Genomic DNA, 17,786 nt, shown 5'->3' on the forward strand with positions numbered 1-17,786 from the left:
CTTAAATTATAGGCTATAATCAATATTAAGAATGGAATGGTAGTTTGAATCTATATAAGTGTTTCCGATGTTGTGAAAGAAGTGGCCTAAATCTAACAGAACCAGAGGAATTTCTGAGGATTGACTTTGTTAAACTGTCCCCTACGCCGCCATGCTGAGCGTACCATGCTGCTTTGCCTTTGGGTCCAGCCAACACCAAACCATGATGGTTAATGAAAACTCATTTAACGGTGATACTGGCCAATGGCAAAATCTAACCTCATGGATGACCAACGTGTTCACTTAAACATTAATTACAAAAGAATCTTGTGATGGTTAATTTTATGTGTCAACTTGAGTCCTCTCCTGGGTCCCAGATATTGATAAAACATTTTTGGTGGATCTGTGGCCGTACGGTATTTTTGGATAAAATTAACGTTTGCATCAGTAGACTGAGTAAGACACATTGCCCTCCCCAAGGTGGATGGGCCTCAATTTAATTGGTTGGAGGCCTAGAAAGAATAAAAAGCTGAGAGTGACATAATTCTGTCTGCCTATCTTCCAGTGAGTCACTGGTCTTCTTCTGCCTTCAGACTTGGACTTGGACTGGTCCAAAAACAATCAGCTCTTCTGGTTCTCATGCCTTTAGACTCAGACTGGACTTACAGCCTTGGCTTTCCTGTGTCTTCAGCTTGCCAACTGCAGAGATTATCTGACACTCTTAAAAATGGTTAAGCTAAAGTTAGACATATTCTTCTCTGTAGAGAGTTATCATAGTGTTAAAGAGGCTAAGCTTTATAAACAGGTTGCCTGGATTTTAATTCCAACTCCATCATTGTCTGGCCATGGGTAAAGTACTGACCTGCAGTAAACCTACCTGTAAAATATGTAGGTCACTACAGAAGTTTTGAGATGGACTATGTTGTGATCCATTATTTCACTTCCAAGAAACAGTTGACAGCCTCCTTTCCGATTCACCCATGCAAGTTTCAACTTGGTGGGCTTATCAGTGTTGCTGGGAGGGCTTCATTTGTTTCCATCCTTATAGATTTTTACCTTTCTTCATTTTTGAATATCTTAAAATTTTCTCTGTAATAAATGTGATAAAAATATCTGTATCACAGAATTACTTTGAGGACTAAATAACATAGACATGATGTCAAAAGGACTCAGTGGGCCAATTCGAAGAAGCTCTCACTGGAGAAAGGGGGGAAATTTTGAGCTTCAGTAAAGATAAAAATTGCAGTGGATCAAAACCTATCAAATATTATTGCAGCTCAATTCATAATAGCCAAGTCATGGAAGAAGTCCCAGTGTCCATCAACCCATGAATGGATTAATAAATTGTGGTATATGTATACCATGGAATATTATGCAGCCTTAAAAAAGATGGAGACTTTACCTCTTTTATGTTTACATGGATGGAGTTGGAATACATTCTTCTTAGTAAAGTATCTCAAGAATGGAAGAAAAAGTATCCAATGTACTCAGTACAACTATGAAACCAATTTATAATCATTCACACTTTCATATGAAAGGTAAAACACAACTATAGTCTTGGATGAAAGAGGGAAGAGGAGAGGAGAGGGAAGGGAGGGGAGGGAGGAGGTGTACAGAGGGAGGGTAAACGGTGGGACAACAACTATGGTGCATATTGCAAGGGTGCATGTTAAATTTATTAAATGGAGAGTATAAATGTCATAACCCAATAATTAAGTAAGTGAGGTGATGTCAACCAGTTTAATGTAAACATTCCAAATTGTATATAAAATCAGCACATTGTACCCCATAAATGCATTAATGTATACATGATTTACTTATTTATGATTTAATAAAAATATAAAAAGGGGGAAAATGTAAAAAAAAAAAGGAAACCTATCAAATGTTTAACTCCCTGACTTTGAAAATGGATACAATAAAATATAAGAAATATTAGTCACCTTCTAAAGATGATGAAGACTTAATTCATTATCTTGAAAACTGTGTAAGTGGGAAAGAGCAAGTATTTGTCCTATTTTTCCACATGAACCATATCTTGCATCACTGAATAGTAGATGAGAGGAAGAATCACCTTATAAAAACTATTCTGTTTAGTAATTACAAGCAAACAGTAGAATATGGGCGTCACTACTTAACAAAACACAGTTAATTCATAAACCTGAGCTTTGGGCATCAGCAACTGCTAACAAAGAAGAGTGAAAACTAGATGTTCTTCTAATGAAGAAACCCGAGGACACTCACTGATGTCCCAAAGAGATCACACGTGCTTCTGAGTCTAATCAAGTTTCTCAACACAGCTGTCAATCTGTAGGAAACGAGGAGGGCAGAGGAACGTGCTGGACTGACGGTGAGTACGCAGTTACCCTGACTGTAGGGAACTACACGTCAAATGACCTGGAATGTTAAACAGTTAAATTGTAAGGCAAACGGAAGAAAAGAGGAGGAACCTGTAGATTACAAAGAATTACAGGTTAGAAAAAGTGTACAGCCTGTAGTACTTAGAGATGAATGCCTGGATGCCAAACCCTACGAAAACAAAGAAGCGATTACTGGACAAGTCAGGGTAGTGCTTACTTTCAGAGAGAGGGGGGCTGTGATTAGTGCAGGGCACAAAGAAAGAGTTTACGGGGCAACTGGGAAAGTTCTCTTCTTGGGTGGTTCCAAGGCTATTTGCCTTACAATAATTTGCCAAGCTTCTCATTTGTTTTCAGTGGTTTCCTGTAGCTATTTTATTTTAAAACGAAAGGTTAATCGCCTCTCCAACATCGACATATTATCCTAACGACCAGAGAGACACGATTTGGATGCAGAATTCCCAGACTCCTGGGAGTCCCGTCTGGCACAGTGTGGCCTTTGAGAGTTCATTGGTCCTAGCCCCTGATGCACATGATTTTTCTTCTCATCCCTAGCTCCATCCTATACTTGAAGGACAGTCATGAAATGTGGACACCCCAGCTTCAACTGCACCCCACTATGAATAGCCACACTTGAGAATGAGGGAGCACACATTGGCAGCCTGCCCATGTTCGGGAGGATGGATGTGGGGAGGAGCCTGGCCAGACACAGAACACAGAGTTGGGGCGGTTTGGGCGGTGCGTTAGTTTCCCAGGGCCGCCATGACAAAGTACCACAAACTGGGTGGCTCAAACAGCAGAGATTATCGCCTCACAGTTCTAGAGGCTGGAAGTCCAAGTCAGGATGTCAGCAGGTTGGCTGAGGGCCGTGAGGACTCCTTCTCGGACTTACAGATGGCCGTCTACTACCCACGTCCTTTCATACCATTTCCCCTCCAGCCTTGTCTGTTTTCATCTCCAAGTTCCCCCCTTTTTAAGGACACTGGTCTTACTGGATTAGGGACCACTCTAATGATCTCATTTTAACTTGATTGTATTTATAAATCCCTATCTCCAAATAAGGGCACATTTTGAGGTACTAGGACTCAGGACTCCCACATACCTTTTACTGGGGGGATACAATTAAGCCTTAACAAGAAGATAATCTGGGATTCCAGCTACTTGGAGCAGAATCTAGAGGGGGTTGGGTGGGTTCCGGCTACATATATCCTCTTTGCTCCCTTGTAGGGAGGGACAGAGCCAGAGGAGGGCCATAGGGACCCATCGACAGAGTGCCTGCACACACCTGTGAACTGCAGCAAACTCTGACCCCTCCTCTGACCCCTCCTTTCCCGTAACCCTTACCATTTCAGAGCAAGCTGGCTCTGGGACTCTATTGCCACCAGCTGCGTCTCTTTGCCTGAGGGCTTTCTCTGGCCAAAGGAGCCTACTCTATGCTAGGGAATTAACACACCCCTGGAAGCAATCCTCGACCAGTGACTGCAGGGAGTTGGTGTGTAAATACCCCAGCTCCCTCACTCCTGGAAAAGGATGATTCTGAAGATACAGAATCAATTCTGAAATACAGGAATCAATATCAAAGACTTTCCCCTGTCATTTAAAAATTTCATTAAAAGATATCTGTTTGTGGTAAAAACATTAAACAAACATGATTTGTTATGTATAACTATATAGTTATTATATACATATACATATATATACACACACACTGAGTTGGTATATATGAAGTCTGACAATTAAGTTTGTGAACTCATCCATACAGAAATTGCTGAACATCACAGCAGTTAGCAGATGGATGAGGGGAGCACTTCGAAGGTGCTCCTAGACCACAGCGATATTCAGTAAGGAGGTATGTAGCACTTTCTGTAGGACGAGTTCTCAAACTTAATTGTCTGTCCTCATATGATGACAGCTCTGATGGCCATTGCTGAAAAAGAGTTTCCAAATTGCTCTGAAGGGTGGACTAGGCGCTGCCATCAGTGAACAGCTTCCTGAGGGGAGGACTTTGAAGGTGACCTTCGTGATAGTCAGCCATGAGGCAGGTAGCACTTTTTGTAGGGTGAGTTCATGAATTTAATTGTCCAACCTCTTGTGTGGGCCAAAAAAGGGCACACGTATTTTAAGAGACATTACCTATTGCTATTCAATGTTGAACTGAAGAGTGACTGTACCGTGACTGGCCAAGTGTACCAAGATGTGCTACACACATCCATTTTACCTGCAATTCGTACACTTTGGGGGAATGATTTTATTTCCAACAAGATCTCTTAAAATGTGTATTCATTTTTTGGCATCCTTTGTGTGTGTGTGTGTGTGTGTATTTGCCCTTCTTTGTGTATTTGCTCTATCGTCTTCCTCTACTGCATTACAAAAGCAAGGTCCAGGAGGACAGTGACTGCTGTCTGCCTGGTTCCCTGCTGTGCCCTGAGCCAGCACAGGGCCTGGCGCTTGAATGTGTGAGCAATGCCTACTGGGGGTGTAAAGAGTAGCAGCACCCGTGGGACGGGGAGGGCGATTAGCTGGCGAAGCTCACATTACTTATGACGCTGTACTTTATTACCTTGTTTTGTGTCTCCCAATATTATGATTATTTGAAAGCTGTCTGTAACTGGCTCATGATGTTCCTCTGCATTTAAATTTCCAAAACCGTTGAGCAAGGGAGAAAAGTGCTTGTTGCAGGCTCAGCCTATCATAGAATTATACATCTCACAGCCTCCTCCCTGCCTGACGTCACTTCTTCCAACATTAAGATTGTTGAACGATTCATGTTCTTTATTGACCTAGGCAACAGTAATTCATAAAACAGTCACTCATCATTTTTCTTTTTCTCTTCTTTTCTTTGCTTTTTGGTGGGGGGACTCTGTTGCTTGGGCTAGAGTGCAGTGGCCTCATCATAGCTCACTGTAGCCTTCAACTTCAGGGCTCAAGCAATCCTTCCAGTCAGCCTCCTAAGTGGGTAGGACTACGGCCCGTGCATGACCACTCCTGGCTAATTTTTCCTATATATTTTCAGAGACCAGGTCTTGCTAAATTGCCCAGGCTGGTCTTGAAGTCCTGGCCTTAAGGAATCCTTCCACTTCAGCCTCCCCAAATGCTGGGATTATAGGCCTTAGCCATCATGTTTCTATTAAAGGTAGAACCCCACCACGAAGTCAGCTGTTGTCTCTGATTTACTTACACACAATAATTTTTCTCTATTCATTCCCTTTTTCTCTTTTTATTTTCTAGGATTTAGTTTTCTTTAGGACATGGAAACCAATCTGGTTTTAGCTCAACCCACGTGAAACCCACCATTAACTTTTCTCCTTCTGAAATGTTTACCTATTTCTGATTTCACTGAACTGTCATAGTTCCCATCTCTGTGACACAATTTAGCCAGGAAGCTGAACTATTAATAATACATAATTCCCCCAGTTCCCTAATGTAAGACCAGCACGATAATCTCATTTACCACAGTAACATTTTTGGGTTTTGTATCTCCTTTTGGAAAAGATCATCTGATTTTTATAAATGTTACCTCATTAACATCACTTAGCACAGTAGGAGCTGATGGTAGACACTCCACTCCTTGTTGCACTGATAATGGGATCACCATGGGCTTTTTAAGCTGCCTTAGACCTGCATGATAAAATACAGTATAGCCATTTACTAAGCATTTCTTCAATGCCTGGCGAGTACGAAGAATGTAAAAAGACACAATGACGGCCACAGAAGAGCACAGAGGAAGTGAACTGCTTGAATAAAGAATCACTTTAGTAGGGGATTCTGTGGGACAGGGTGGAAAATAATTAGATTGATTAGATGGGTCTTCAGATGCAAATAGGAAAGCAGCTGAAACAAAGAAAACACACGGACCTATCTGCTCTGCGGCACACACAGGAAAGCAGCGGCTCTGTCCGTGTGGAAAATGAACACTGCTCTGTTTGTTTTGGCGCTCAGAAGACTCACTACATTGTACTCACGTTCCGGCCCCTTGGCATTCACAAGTCATCGATAGAGTTAATCAGAGGTTCAGAGACGTTTCTGTCCGTTCTTCCCCACCAGATTCTGGGGGGGGTGTGTGTGTGTGTGGTGATCGTTTGGGTTATTGTTTGTTTTTTTATAGTTCTGGCTCTTCTCATCTTTGTTAACCCAATAGCATGTGGAGAAATTGTAGAATTTTATTTCCCGTTGAGCCTCTTCCTTTTGTCAACAAATAGATTTCACTCCTCTATCTACAAAATAAAATTATCTCAATATTAAAAGGGTATTCCACATCTCGACTCAAATAGTACCATTTTTGCTGCTTTGTTGAAGTCTATTGATGAAAAGTTAGTCTAAAAAGATTTTTACCCTCCACATGAGTCTCACTATGTCACCATCGGTAGAGGGCCCTGGTGTTACAGCTCACGTGGGCTTAAGCCATTCTCTTGTCTCAGCCTCCCAAGTAGCTGGGACTAAGGTGCCCACCACAAGGCCTGGCTATTTGTTGTTGTTGTTGTTGTTGTTGTCACTGCTGTTTAGCAGGCCACGGCCGGGTTAGAACCCACCAGCCCTGGTGCATATGGTTGCTGCCCTAACCACTGAGCATAGGCTCTGAGCCATTCCCTCCACATTTTTTATCTGATACAAAGTACAGCAAATTCTTCAAAGGATTTATAAATTCAAAAACATGTATACAGCACTATGTTTCATTGTATGTGTACGGCACTAAATAAAACACAGAAACTTTCATGCTGCTGACATTGTAACGGGATCAATAATGGATATATTAATCAATAATGTTAGAGGTAGTGACATATATTTCAATGATAGAAATCTGAATGTAGAAAAAGGTAAAATATTTTATATTGGTTATCTATTGGCACATACTGACCCTAAACTTAGCAGTTAAAACAGTGAAGGTTTATTTTCTCACCTCATTTCTGTGAGTCAGGAGCAGCTGAGCTGGATGGAGCAGCTCAGAGTCTTCCATATGTTGCCGTCAAGGTGTTGGCCAGGGCTGCAGTCATGACAGCTGGACTGGGCTTGAAGGATTACTTTCAAGGGAGCTCTGGTCATTGACAGAAGGCCTCAGTGGCTTACCACATGGCCCTCCCCACAGGGCTGCTTGAGTGTCCTCACAACATGGAGGCTGCCTTTCTTTATAGTGGTGCAATTCAAGAGATAGACAGGCAGAAGCTGCAATGGCCTTTATTATTTTTTTTTTTTTGAGACAGAGCCTCAAGCTGTCCCCCTGGGCAGAGTGCCATGGCATTACAGCTCACAGCAACCTCCAACTCCTGAGCTCAAGCCAGTCTCCTGCCTCCGCCTCCCAAGTAGCTGGGACCACAGGCGCCCGCCACAACGCCCGGCTATTTTTTGGTTGCAGCCGTCATTGTTGTTTGGCGGGTCCGGGCTGGGGATTCGAACCCGCCACCTTAGGTGTACGTGGCTGGCGCCTTTGCAACTTCTGCCATCCTCTGTTAGAAGCAGGCCACACGCTCCAGGGGTGGGAATGAGGCTCTATTTCTTGAAGGGGAGCTATCAGAGAATTTGCAGATGTATTTTAAAACCACTATAGTTACTCTGATACATTTAAAGACAAGTTAAAGGATGTGCATCAGGGACTTTTCAATTATGTACACATCATTTTATTCCTACTGTTTGTTCGTCTCTACTGCCTGGTTATTCCTTGTTTTTTTATTTTGTATTTTTTGAGGCAGCATTTCACTCTGTCACCCTAGCTAGAGTGCTGTCACATCATCATAGCTCACTGCAATCTCAAACGCTTAGGCTCAGGTAATTCTCTTACTTCAGCCTCCTGAGTAGCTGGGGCCACAGGCGTGAGCCACCAGGTCCCGCTAAATTTTTCTATTTTTGGTAGAGATGAGGTCCCACTCTTCCTCAGGCTGGTCTTGAACTCCTGAGAGTGTTAGGATTATAGGTGTGAGCCATCACACCTGGCCATGTCTCATTTTATATCTGTTCTTTTATTATTTATTTGTATTGGACAAAGAATTATTAAGATGTAGATGTCTTGGGCTTTACTTATTACTTTGGTTGCTACTAAGCTGTCACCATTATTTAGAGTTCCCTTAATAAAAATATTCGAGATTTTTCTTTTTCATTTTGGAAATTAGTTGATGAATTTAAGATCACTTATTATTACTTCACATTTGTACTGAACATGATTTGCCTGAATGACTGGTGAGTGGAATTACATTGTCCAAGGGTAAAAATAAAAACCCATGTTAGCTTGAGCTGGCCATCCCTCAGTGTACGCATCTAGCAGAGTGATACATCGTACACCATAAATACACGCAATTTTCATTTTCAGTTCAAAAAATCCCCTCTGAGTCCCAAATCAGTTAAGTTTGATGGAGCATCTGTAGTCTCCAGAAATACAGCTCACTCTGGATAGCTGTACATAATACAGACACTCTGGTAGTCTGGTGGTCTGTACAGCCCACTCTGGATAGCTGTACATCAATGTGGGAAGAGGAAATGAAAATTTAAAATTTTGGTTGGCTACAATCTAGTCCCAGAACCTGGCAGGTGACTGTGCGTGACTGTTCACAGGTTATCAATAACATATATGAAGATGTGGGTGAAGGAATAATTCTTTGGCTACTCGGCAATAGTATTTTTCTACTTGACTGAAACAGATAAGGGACTCTTCTTTTGTGGCCCACAAGTGATAACCGCTACAGAGTTTATCCCTTAATGCCTTACATGGTGAATCTAGAATTCATTACGCTTGACTTTTCTCCAGGGCTCCACTTCCTCTTCTCTTCCATAAGAAGCGTTAGGGAGTCTTTTAAAGTAGGCAGCTCTATTGGAGGTTGACAGTGATTTAGCCTCTGGACCTTTTGGGATAAAGGACTCTTGTCAACCACATAAGGCTCCTTTTGCCCAGAAGGAAAGGCTTTTAAGTTTCTTAGTGGATTAATTAGTAACTGAAGAGAATGTAGTTCCTTGAATTATTCTCAATAAGCAACAGCAGAGACAAATGCTATTAGAAGAAGAGGGAAAAAACCTCACAGAAGATGGTCAAGTTTCAGACCTTGTTAGTTCTGCTGAGATTTTATCCCTACTGGATCCTGCCCTAAATAGAAGATGCTGTGGATGGAGCCAGATATTAAAGAGAAACGGGGAGGAGGAGAGCCCCCGTGGGGCCGTCAGCATGCGGAGTATCAGCGACCTTTCTGACTGATGGCAGCTGCTTGTCTCAGAAAGATCTAGTATTTTACACAGCAAGAATTAGTTTTGGGTGAAAAGAGGCATACCTTAGATCAAGCATCCTCAAACTATGGCCCATGGGCCACATGCGGCCCGCCTAGGACATTGTCCAGCCCACCGGGGGTTTTTGCTGCCGCTGCCTGTCCTGGTTAGCAGCTGACTCATCCAGGGGCCCACAGTCTGGCCCTCCAACGGTCTGTGGGACAGTGAACTGGCCCCCTGTTTAAAAAGTTTGAGGACCCCTGCGATGTATGAGTATTTATGCTGATTGACAAATAATGTTTGGGAGGCAGAGGCTGGCGGATCACTTGAGTTCAGGAGTTTGAGACCAGCCTGAGCAAGAGTGAGACCCTGTCTCTACTAAGAATAGAAAAATTAGGCAGATGTTGTGGTGGACACCTGGAATCTTAGCTACTCAGGAAGCTGAGGCAGGAGGATTGCTCGAGCCAAGCATTTGAAGTTGCTGTGAGCTATGACACCACACACTCAACCCCAGAGTGACAGAGTGAGACTCTGTGTCAAAAAAAAAAAAAAAAAAAAAAAGTGAAGTTGAATTACAAAGGTTAAATTTAAGACAATAGGACTGGGAAAGACATTGTAGACAATATGGGTCTGACTCCAGAAAGATGAAATTATTTGCTAAATCCTTACTGGGTGAAGGGATGTGGGCAGAGCTACCGGAACCCAGTGCATTATTCTGGAAAAAATAAAACCACAGATTTTGGATCTTCAGTCTTTGTAAAATAGTAATTTAATTAGATGTCATTTTGTTTCATGTTTTCATATGAGAAAAAATAAAAAGGAATGAGAGCTACAGAACGAAACAATATAAATTATAAAAAATTCTCTATAAAAAATCCAATGAAATTAAAGGGGAATTGTTCAGATCACTCATTCAAAATTGCTTTCTTCCTCGGCTGCCCTCAACAGCTGGTATCTCAGTATGGGGACAAGAGAATTTTAGAGCTAGGAAGCTCCTTGATGTTCCTTTGGACCCCACACCTCACTATACAGCATGTGCTACGTACCATACACATATAGGAGACGCATACAGTACATACGTGTCTCCCCAAGGGGCTCACTTGCTCAGGGCTAATTTTATTTTATTTTATTTATTTATTTATTTTGTGAGACAGAGCCTCAAGCTGTTGCCCTGGGTAGAGTGCCATGGCATCACAGCTCACAGCAACCTCCAAATCCTGGGCTCAAGTGAGTCTCCTGCCTCTGCCTCCCAAGTAGCTGGGACCACAGGTGCCCACCACAATGCCTGGCTATTTTTTGGTTGCAGCTATCATTGTTTGGCAGGCCCAGGCTGGATTTGAACCCGCCAGCTCAGGTGTATGTGGCTGGCGCCTTAGCCACTTGAGCCACAGGTGCCGAACCGTCAAGGCTAATTTTAGATGGGGGGAAGAGATTGGGATGATGGCTGGAATCTCAAGGTTTTTCCTCTTTAAAACACAAATTTTCTGAGAACAGGGATATCTTAGTCCAGCATCTCAGTAGTGGTGAAGTGACCTCACAGGAGGACGTGAACACCGAGGAAGAGGAAGTGACTCTGGGAGAGGAGTGGTGCCAGGGCAGCTTGGCCTTTGCTGCCTCCACTGCAGGGCCTGGTCTCCCAGGTGAGGTGAGCGTTGTATTTGCATTTCTCTGGTTCTTACCCCTTCTTCCATCTGGACGGCCCCTCTCTGGCACCCTCTGGGGATATAATCCCTGTGGGCTTCACTTCCTGGTGCTGTTCAGGTCTTTCTTTGGTTTCCACCAGCAGCAAGGATTTCCTGGGACGCAGGTAACATTGGTTTAACCACCAAAAGGGCTTTCTGTTGGTCCCTAAACTGAGGCTCCTCTGGCTTCCAGAGTCCACCCTCCTCCCCATTTGCTGCTTCTCTGGGACTAAGCACAGGAGAAAAAGTGGAAAAGGAATGAATAAAATCTATCATTAAAAGCAAAACTTACACGGAATTGAAATGGAAAAAAGGATTTGATCTGGGTTTTTTTTTTTTCCTAGAATGGAATGCATATATATTAAAATAAGTACCCTAAAACAATTACTGTTGTTACATTTGTGAGCTGATTGGGGGTTTTGACAACCATTTTGGTGACTTTTTGGCAGCAAGTGTGAGTTTTCCTGTTCAATTAGACCTTCGGGAGTGCTCTCAAAATCCTATGGACTCGTCCGACTCCGTGCAGGAAGTGCTGATTGTACAAATTTTTGTACAAATTTTGTACAAATTTTGTACAAATTTTCATCCTTTCCCTTTTGATGTTGAAGTAGACTGAAATACTTCCTGCTTTTCCGAGATGTTCTTTTTCTTTCCACCTCTCCCCCATCCCAAATGATTATAGTATTTCCAAAAGCAAGGGGCTAGTTGTGGAAAATTAAGGAATAGGTTCCTGTTACAGGCTCACATGTCTAAGGATCCCAAATGGGAAACAAAAATGTTCCTTTAGTAAAAATCTGAATGTGTTGGTTAGTGGAGGCTGCAGAATTTAAATCGCCCTAGGCTGGACTAGAAGGCCTTTTCTTCCTCTGTATGCAATTGCAGCCAAGTAAGGGAAGCGTAAACAACTTTGACTCAAAGTTCATTAAAGCCATTTAATTATAGTCTGGAGCATTTGGGTTTATTCAGTAGAACCTCTGCAAGTTGACCACCCGAGGGACTGTAACAAACTGGTGAACATACTGAGGTGGTCAACATAAGGAACTAGGCCCACTGTACTGATACACACATGTGGTGCATGTCCAGTCTATGAAAATTAGGTCAACTTAGGGTGTGGTCAACGTAGGCAGGTGGTCAGCTAGGGAGCTTCTACTGTATTTCTATTTGATTTGAAATGGCATTATGAAATATTTTTCTGTTATGCCAAACTCAAGTTAGAAAAAGATAAAACAATATATGAACAGTTGTTTTCATGCAAATGTTTCTTTCTTAACACCGTAGAGATTTAAAAAATATTTTAACTTAGTGTGTTTAAGAAACTTAAATTTGTATTTTATTTCTAATGTTAAAATTTACTTAGCCTAATTTACTTCTTGCTTTATTTTGAGGTTCAGAGTGACTTTGTCATTATGGACATGTAACTTATGTTTACAATGAAAATCACTAAGTCATAAACACTTAGTATTATATTTACTTGTTCAGAGATTATGAGTCCCATAAAGGTAGATTGAAACTTCAAGAACAACTGGTACAAATGGCATTCTGTTCTTTTTGGATACTCTGTAACTTGATAGCTAGAAGAAAAGTAGCATGGGGGAAAATGCGGGGTTGATTGTTCCTTCTTTGTGTATAGCATGCTCCTTTGTTAGCTGGCTCAGCACTTCAGGATAAGGAAGATCAACTCTTTGGGGAGTATTGCCTCAACTAACAACTTCGAAACTACAGCTATACATTCTTGAAAACAGAATCTGACAGTGTCAGTCTTTCTCTTTTTTATTAGAACAGTTTAATCATCTTCTCCAAGTATGATTTAAAATAGGGGAGACATTTGAATATTTAACCAATTGACATAGATCTTGGAGTTACACATAGGGCTCAATAAAAGAAACCCAGGTATCAGCTTTCCTACTGTGGGATGACTTAGTTACATCCCTGAATGATCAAAAGCACTTGAATAAGTGAGGCAGCACTGGTAAAATAAAAAGCAAAGTTTGGGGACTCTACTGCTTGCATTGTCTGATAGGGAACCTGGAGTATTTGGGGTGATAACTACATTACTATGGTGTGAAGAATTCAGATCCAAGGCGACTGGATGAGAGGCAAGATCAGCAGCAGCCTGCATGATTTAAGCAGTGATGACTTTGCAGTGAGGTAATGTCCCAGATAAGAATGCGTATCACTGAGTAGTGTTAAGAGTCAACAACAATTTAAACAAAAATTCTTGGCTGTAACTATAGGATATTTTCCAGACAGCAACTTGCAGAATGGTTGGGTATCTTTCAAGATAAAAGATAACATGAGACATATCTGAGGCAATTATATGTGGGAAAATATTAAGTAGTTTTGAATGTTCTATAAATATTAAAAAAGCAATGTGATGGAAAGCAGTAGTCAAGAAAGGGGGTCTTAGATTGTGAGACAAATTGAATATTTGGAGTTAGATTTTTTTCTTTAATTATGGAAAACGTTGCTTTGAACTGAGAAAGGAGACTGAGTCTTTACAGATTAAAAAGTCTAAAAGTTTGCTTATTTTGCTCCTTTTGTATTTATCAAACACATTATAGTAATAACCACTAAAAAATTCTCCAACTCCTGTTCTCAAGTAATAAAAACAAATTTTAGACTAGCTCCAAATGTTAATATCACATTGATCCTTGAAACTCCCTGGCCTGGGCTTATTTGCCAGGGCACTTTCCTCTGATTAAAGACCACAGAAGAACATCCACGTCACATGATGCCTTTGATCTCGAAAGCCTACTCAGCATTTATTTCTGAATTCTCCTAGAGCCTAGTTTCCTGCAAGTACTTACTACATATTTTGTTGACTGAATAAATGACCTAGATGTGCAAGGAGATTCAAAGTCAGAAAAATGAAGGAGCTGGAAAGAGAACTCTAGATCTGGTTCTGTTTCTACACATTCAATTCAATTAAAAAAAGACTTATGCAACTCCTTGCATGTGCAAAGAACGCAGTAAGCATCAGGGTGCAAATGAAGAGTTCCGAAGATGAGATTGGTACAGTTTGGGAATATATACACATATAAAATGTAAACTTACAAGCACAGATATCAGCCAGCAGAGAAGAAAAGTTAGCATATTTACAAATGATCGTTGTATGTATAATTTTCGAAATTATTCGCCTAAGATCCTGTCTGTATTCTATGCCATCAGTGGCTTTGTCCTCAAGTTTGCATTTGGAGATGGTAGGCCTCCCGAAAACTTTCACATGCTAATGACTGTAATTAAGGTAGAAGGGCCTTATTTAAATAGTAATTAGCCTTCAGGACTTGAAGTGTAAACAGAACTCTAATTCATTAAGATAGTTAATTGGTCTTCCGGGTTAGAGATCTTAGCCTGGCCTTTCTCTCTAGTATCCTGTATTTTTGTAACCAGTATAGATAGTGTGTTGACTCAGTGGGATGAAGTTTTGCAAGCTCTTGTTTCGCTTCCAGAAATTTAGCTTAATTCTCTAGAAAAGACTAATACAAATGAATTTCTAAACATTTTGAAAACACCAAGCAAAATTCTATGGCAAAAATCATGAACATTTGACTTTTCTTCCTAATTATGGGAACTATATTATTCACGGTATTCCAGGGCAATTATTGATAGCGACCCCTTTCACATTCAGGGGTATTTTGATTTGAAGATAAATTATATGGTCACCCTAATCATAATCAAAGACGACAAAACATACAGTGATTGCTGAAACTACAGGTGTGGATAAGATTGGCAACGTTTTCCAGTGAACATTCGCCAAGGTCCTCTCTGCTTACTGCTATAAAGATAGTTAATGATGTATGTTATTAGGCTTAAAAAGTCATTTTTTATAAAAGACAACTACTCTACCAAGAATTTTATCATTTGCCAACTTTCTTGGTTTGCTAATCATTTTTGCTTAGAAAAATCACTATATTTGATAGCCACATATCTTTATATTCCATAGTTCTACAGATAATTTGAATGGCAGGTGGGTCTAGTGTGATTTTGCTTTATTTTTCCTTTAATTTTTTTTGTTGTTGGTAGTGTCTGAGTCTTGCAATATTGCCCAAGCTGGCAGGCTGGTCTTGAACTCCTGGCTTCAAAGATCCTCTCTCTTCTGCCTCCCAAATTGCTGGGATTATAGGTGAGCACCAAGGCCAAGCCTGCCCTACTTTCTTTAATATTTCTTGTGCTTGGGTGCTGTGGATCATCACACTCTCTACGACAGATGCTTGGGCTGCCTGCTAGCCATTTTCTAAAAACACGCAGCCTAACAGACCTGGGTAAGTAGTACAAGTTGCACAAATTCAACCAGTATCGGGTGAATGCCGCGGCTGACACATAGGAGGCATGCACAGATGTTTATTTAATGAATAAATAAGTACCACTGCCTTTGACTCGGCACTGAGTGCTACATCCTAGGTGGCAGGGAGGACAGAAAGCTCTTAGGATACCAAGTAGGCTCTACCCTCAGAGGGTTAACAGTCTCCCAGAGGAAGACGTAAGTAAATAACCATACTTGAAAGTCAGAATCATTAAGTGCCAAAGGAATCTCTAAGCAAAAGTGGGAGGTAGAGGTTGCTGATAAAGATAGAGCTGGAAAAAGAGGCAGACATTCGAATTTAGGTTTCCCAGCTCAGCGTTAACGCGGGCCCCAGGCTGAGTCCCGAGAATGTGGATACCCGCAACCCCCGTCAGGCGCTGAAATCGTGCACATGTTTTTGTTGTTGTTGTTGTTGTTTTGGCTGCCTAACAACTTTCCCCTCATGGTTAATGACTAATCCAAAGGAGCATTAGCTCACTCTGCAAATATGAAATTATAATATGGCAAAATATAACGCTAAAAGCTACCAATCTACTGTGATCAATAAAACAGAGTGACTTACATAGTTACTGCTTCGTCCCAAATACAAATGAAATAAAACTATTCTACTTTAAGGACCTTCAAATGCTGGCTTTATGGCAGAGCGATGTCGAGATACAAAGCATTTAAGATGAACAGGACGTGCAGACCCTACTTTCCTCCCCAGAGCACTGCTGCTCTCGCGGAGACAGGCTGTTCCGCCACCAGCAAGGCCAGGGCCTCTCCCGGGCCGCGGGGCTCCGCGGGGCTCCGCGGGGCTCTGCCGGGCGCAGCGCGGTCTGCAACCCGCCTCTGCAAAGGAAAGCTGGGCCCGGGCCGCGCCGGGTTGCGCCCGCCCGGGTAAAGAGAGAAAGTAACCGGAGTCGCCGGTTTCGGGACCCGCCCCCTCCCACGAGTTTCACCCAGGTCCCAGGTCCCGCCCCCTCTTTTATTCAGTTAGCGACGCCCGCAGCAGAAACTTTGTAACCCGAGCGCGCACGCTCTGCGCTCGTTCCTGCCAGGGCGGCCCGGGAGGGCGGCGCAGGAGGTGGGACCTGAGGCGGGAAGGCTCCGGGACGCCGGCGCACGCGGAGCGGGGACCGGGGAGAGCGCGCCGCCGAGAGGAGGAGCCGGTCGCGCGTCGGGAGAGCGGGGGAAGTGGTCCCCGGCAGCCAGGCTCCCGCGCCGAGCCCAGCCCAGAGGCTTTGGGGTCGCATCCCGCGTGCCTGCAGCTGCTGTCGCCCGGGAGCAGCAGCTGTGCCCGGAGGAAGGAGGAGGAACTGCAGCTGGACGGTGGCAGCTGGAGGAGCCGCACAGCTGTCCCGTGTGCCGGCGAGAGGGCCGCACTCCCCACGCGGAGCCGCGCTGGGGTGACCCGCTGACCGCGGCCATGCAGCCTTGACTGAGTCGCTCCGGAGCGCAGGGGACAGGCCGCGGGGCGCGCCCTCTCGGGAAGGGGCTCTGGGGCGCAGGCAGCGGCACTTCACCTCGGAAGCCCAGCGGGGAGCGAAGCCACTTACCATGGAACCCGTGACCAGGTGGACCCCCAAACAAGTGGTGGACTGGACTAGAGGTGAGGGGGGCCTTGGGGAGCCCCAGACTCCTCCAGCCCCCGGGAGGGACGGGCGGGGAGATGGGGAAGGGTGTGAAACCCTTCCTGCGGCCAGAGCCTCTAGAGCGCTGCGTGGCGACAATGCAAACTTATGTCGGGTGGCCTGTGCGCCCCATCTTTTGCCTGCTCCGAGCTTTTCCTTTCGGGGGTGCGGGTGTGGCAAGCCTAAGGGAGCCCGATCTTTAAACCGGGGTAAGGGTGACCTTTTCAGTGAAGGGTGAGGGCTGGGGATGCGGATCTCGGGACCCTGGGCGGGGGGCGCCCTCCCTGCCCTGCCCGGGTGCGGTGCCCGGCGACTTGGCCACCCCAGCGCGCCGGCACAAGGCGCCTTTGTGTGGGTGACTCTCGCCGGACCTCGTAAATGCCTCCTGCCCAGAGCAGTCCGCAGGCGTGACCGGGCGGTTGGACAGGTAAAGGGCGACTCGGGCGGTTCGCCGCTCCTGTCTGTTTTTGTTGGAGAAGGCAACAGGCCAGCACAACAGCCGAGCCAACACCGGGGCGTTTTTGCCAGCAAGAAGCGTCGGGCCAGGACTCCTGGGAGGCGCCAGTACCCCCGGTGGCGCTGGGTCTTCAGGCCGCATTTAAGCGCTGGGAAGGAGAAATCTATTTGGAACAACTGTTTTGATTCATACAGTATGTGGGATGAAGAGAGCAGC

The 17,786-nt window shown here is 43.8% G+C and overlaps 1 protein-coding gene across 1 annotated transcript in view; it reads left to right on the forward strand.

Annotated features, from left to right (window-relative positions):
* The first annotated feature begins 16,557 nt into the window (after positions 1 to 16,557).
* The window catches only part of CNKSR3 (CNKSR family member 3), a 90,921-nt gene continuing 89,692 nt past the window's right edge, over positions 16,558 to 17,786 (forward strand). Inside the window, exon 1 of the mRNA XM_012810117.2 lies at positions 16,558 to 17,091. Within this exon, the coding sequence (XP_012665571.1) occupies positions 17,040 to 17,091 (52 nt within the window). The 5' untranslated portion in view covers positions 16,558 to 17,039. The remainder of the gene's footprint in view (positions 17,092 to 17,786) is intronic.

This window comes from Otolemur garnettii, unplaced genomic scaffold, assembly GCF_000181295.1.
Source record: "Otolemur garnettii isolate 467f Iridium unplaced genomic scaffold, OtoGar3 scaffold00126, whole genome shotgun sequence".
Lineage (NCBI taxonomy): Eukaryota > Metazoa > Chordata > Mammalia > Primates > Galagidae > Otolemur > Otolemur garnettii.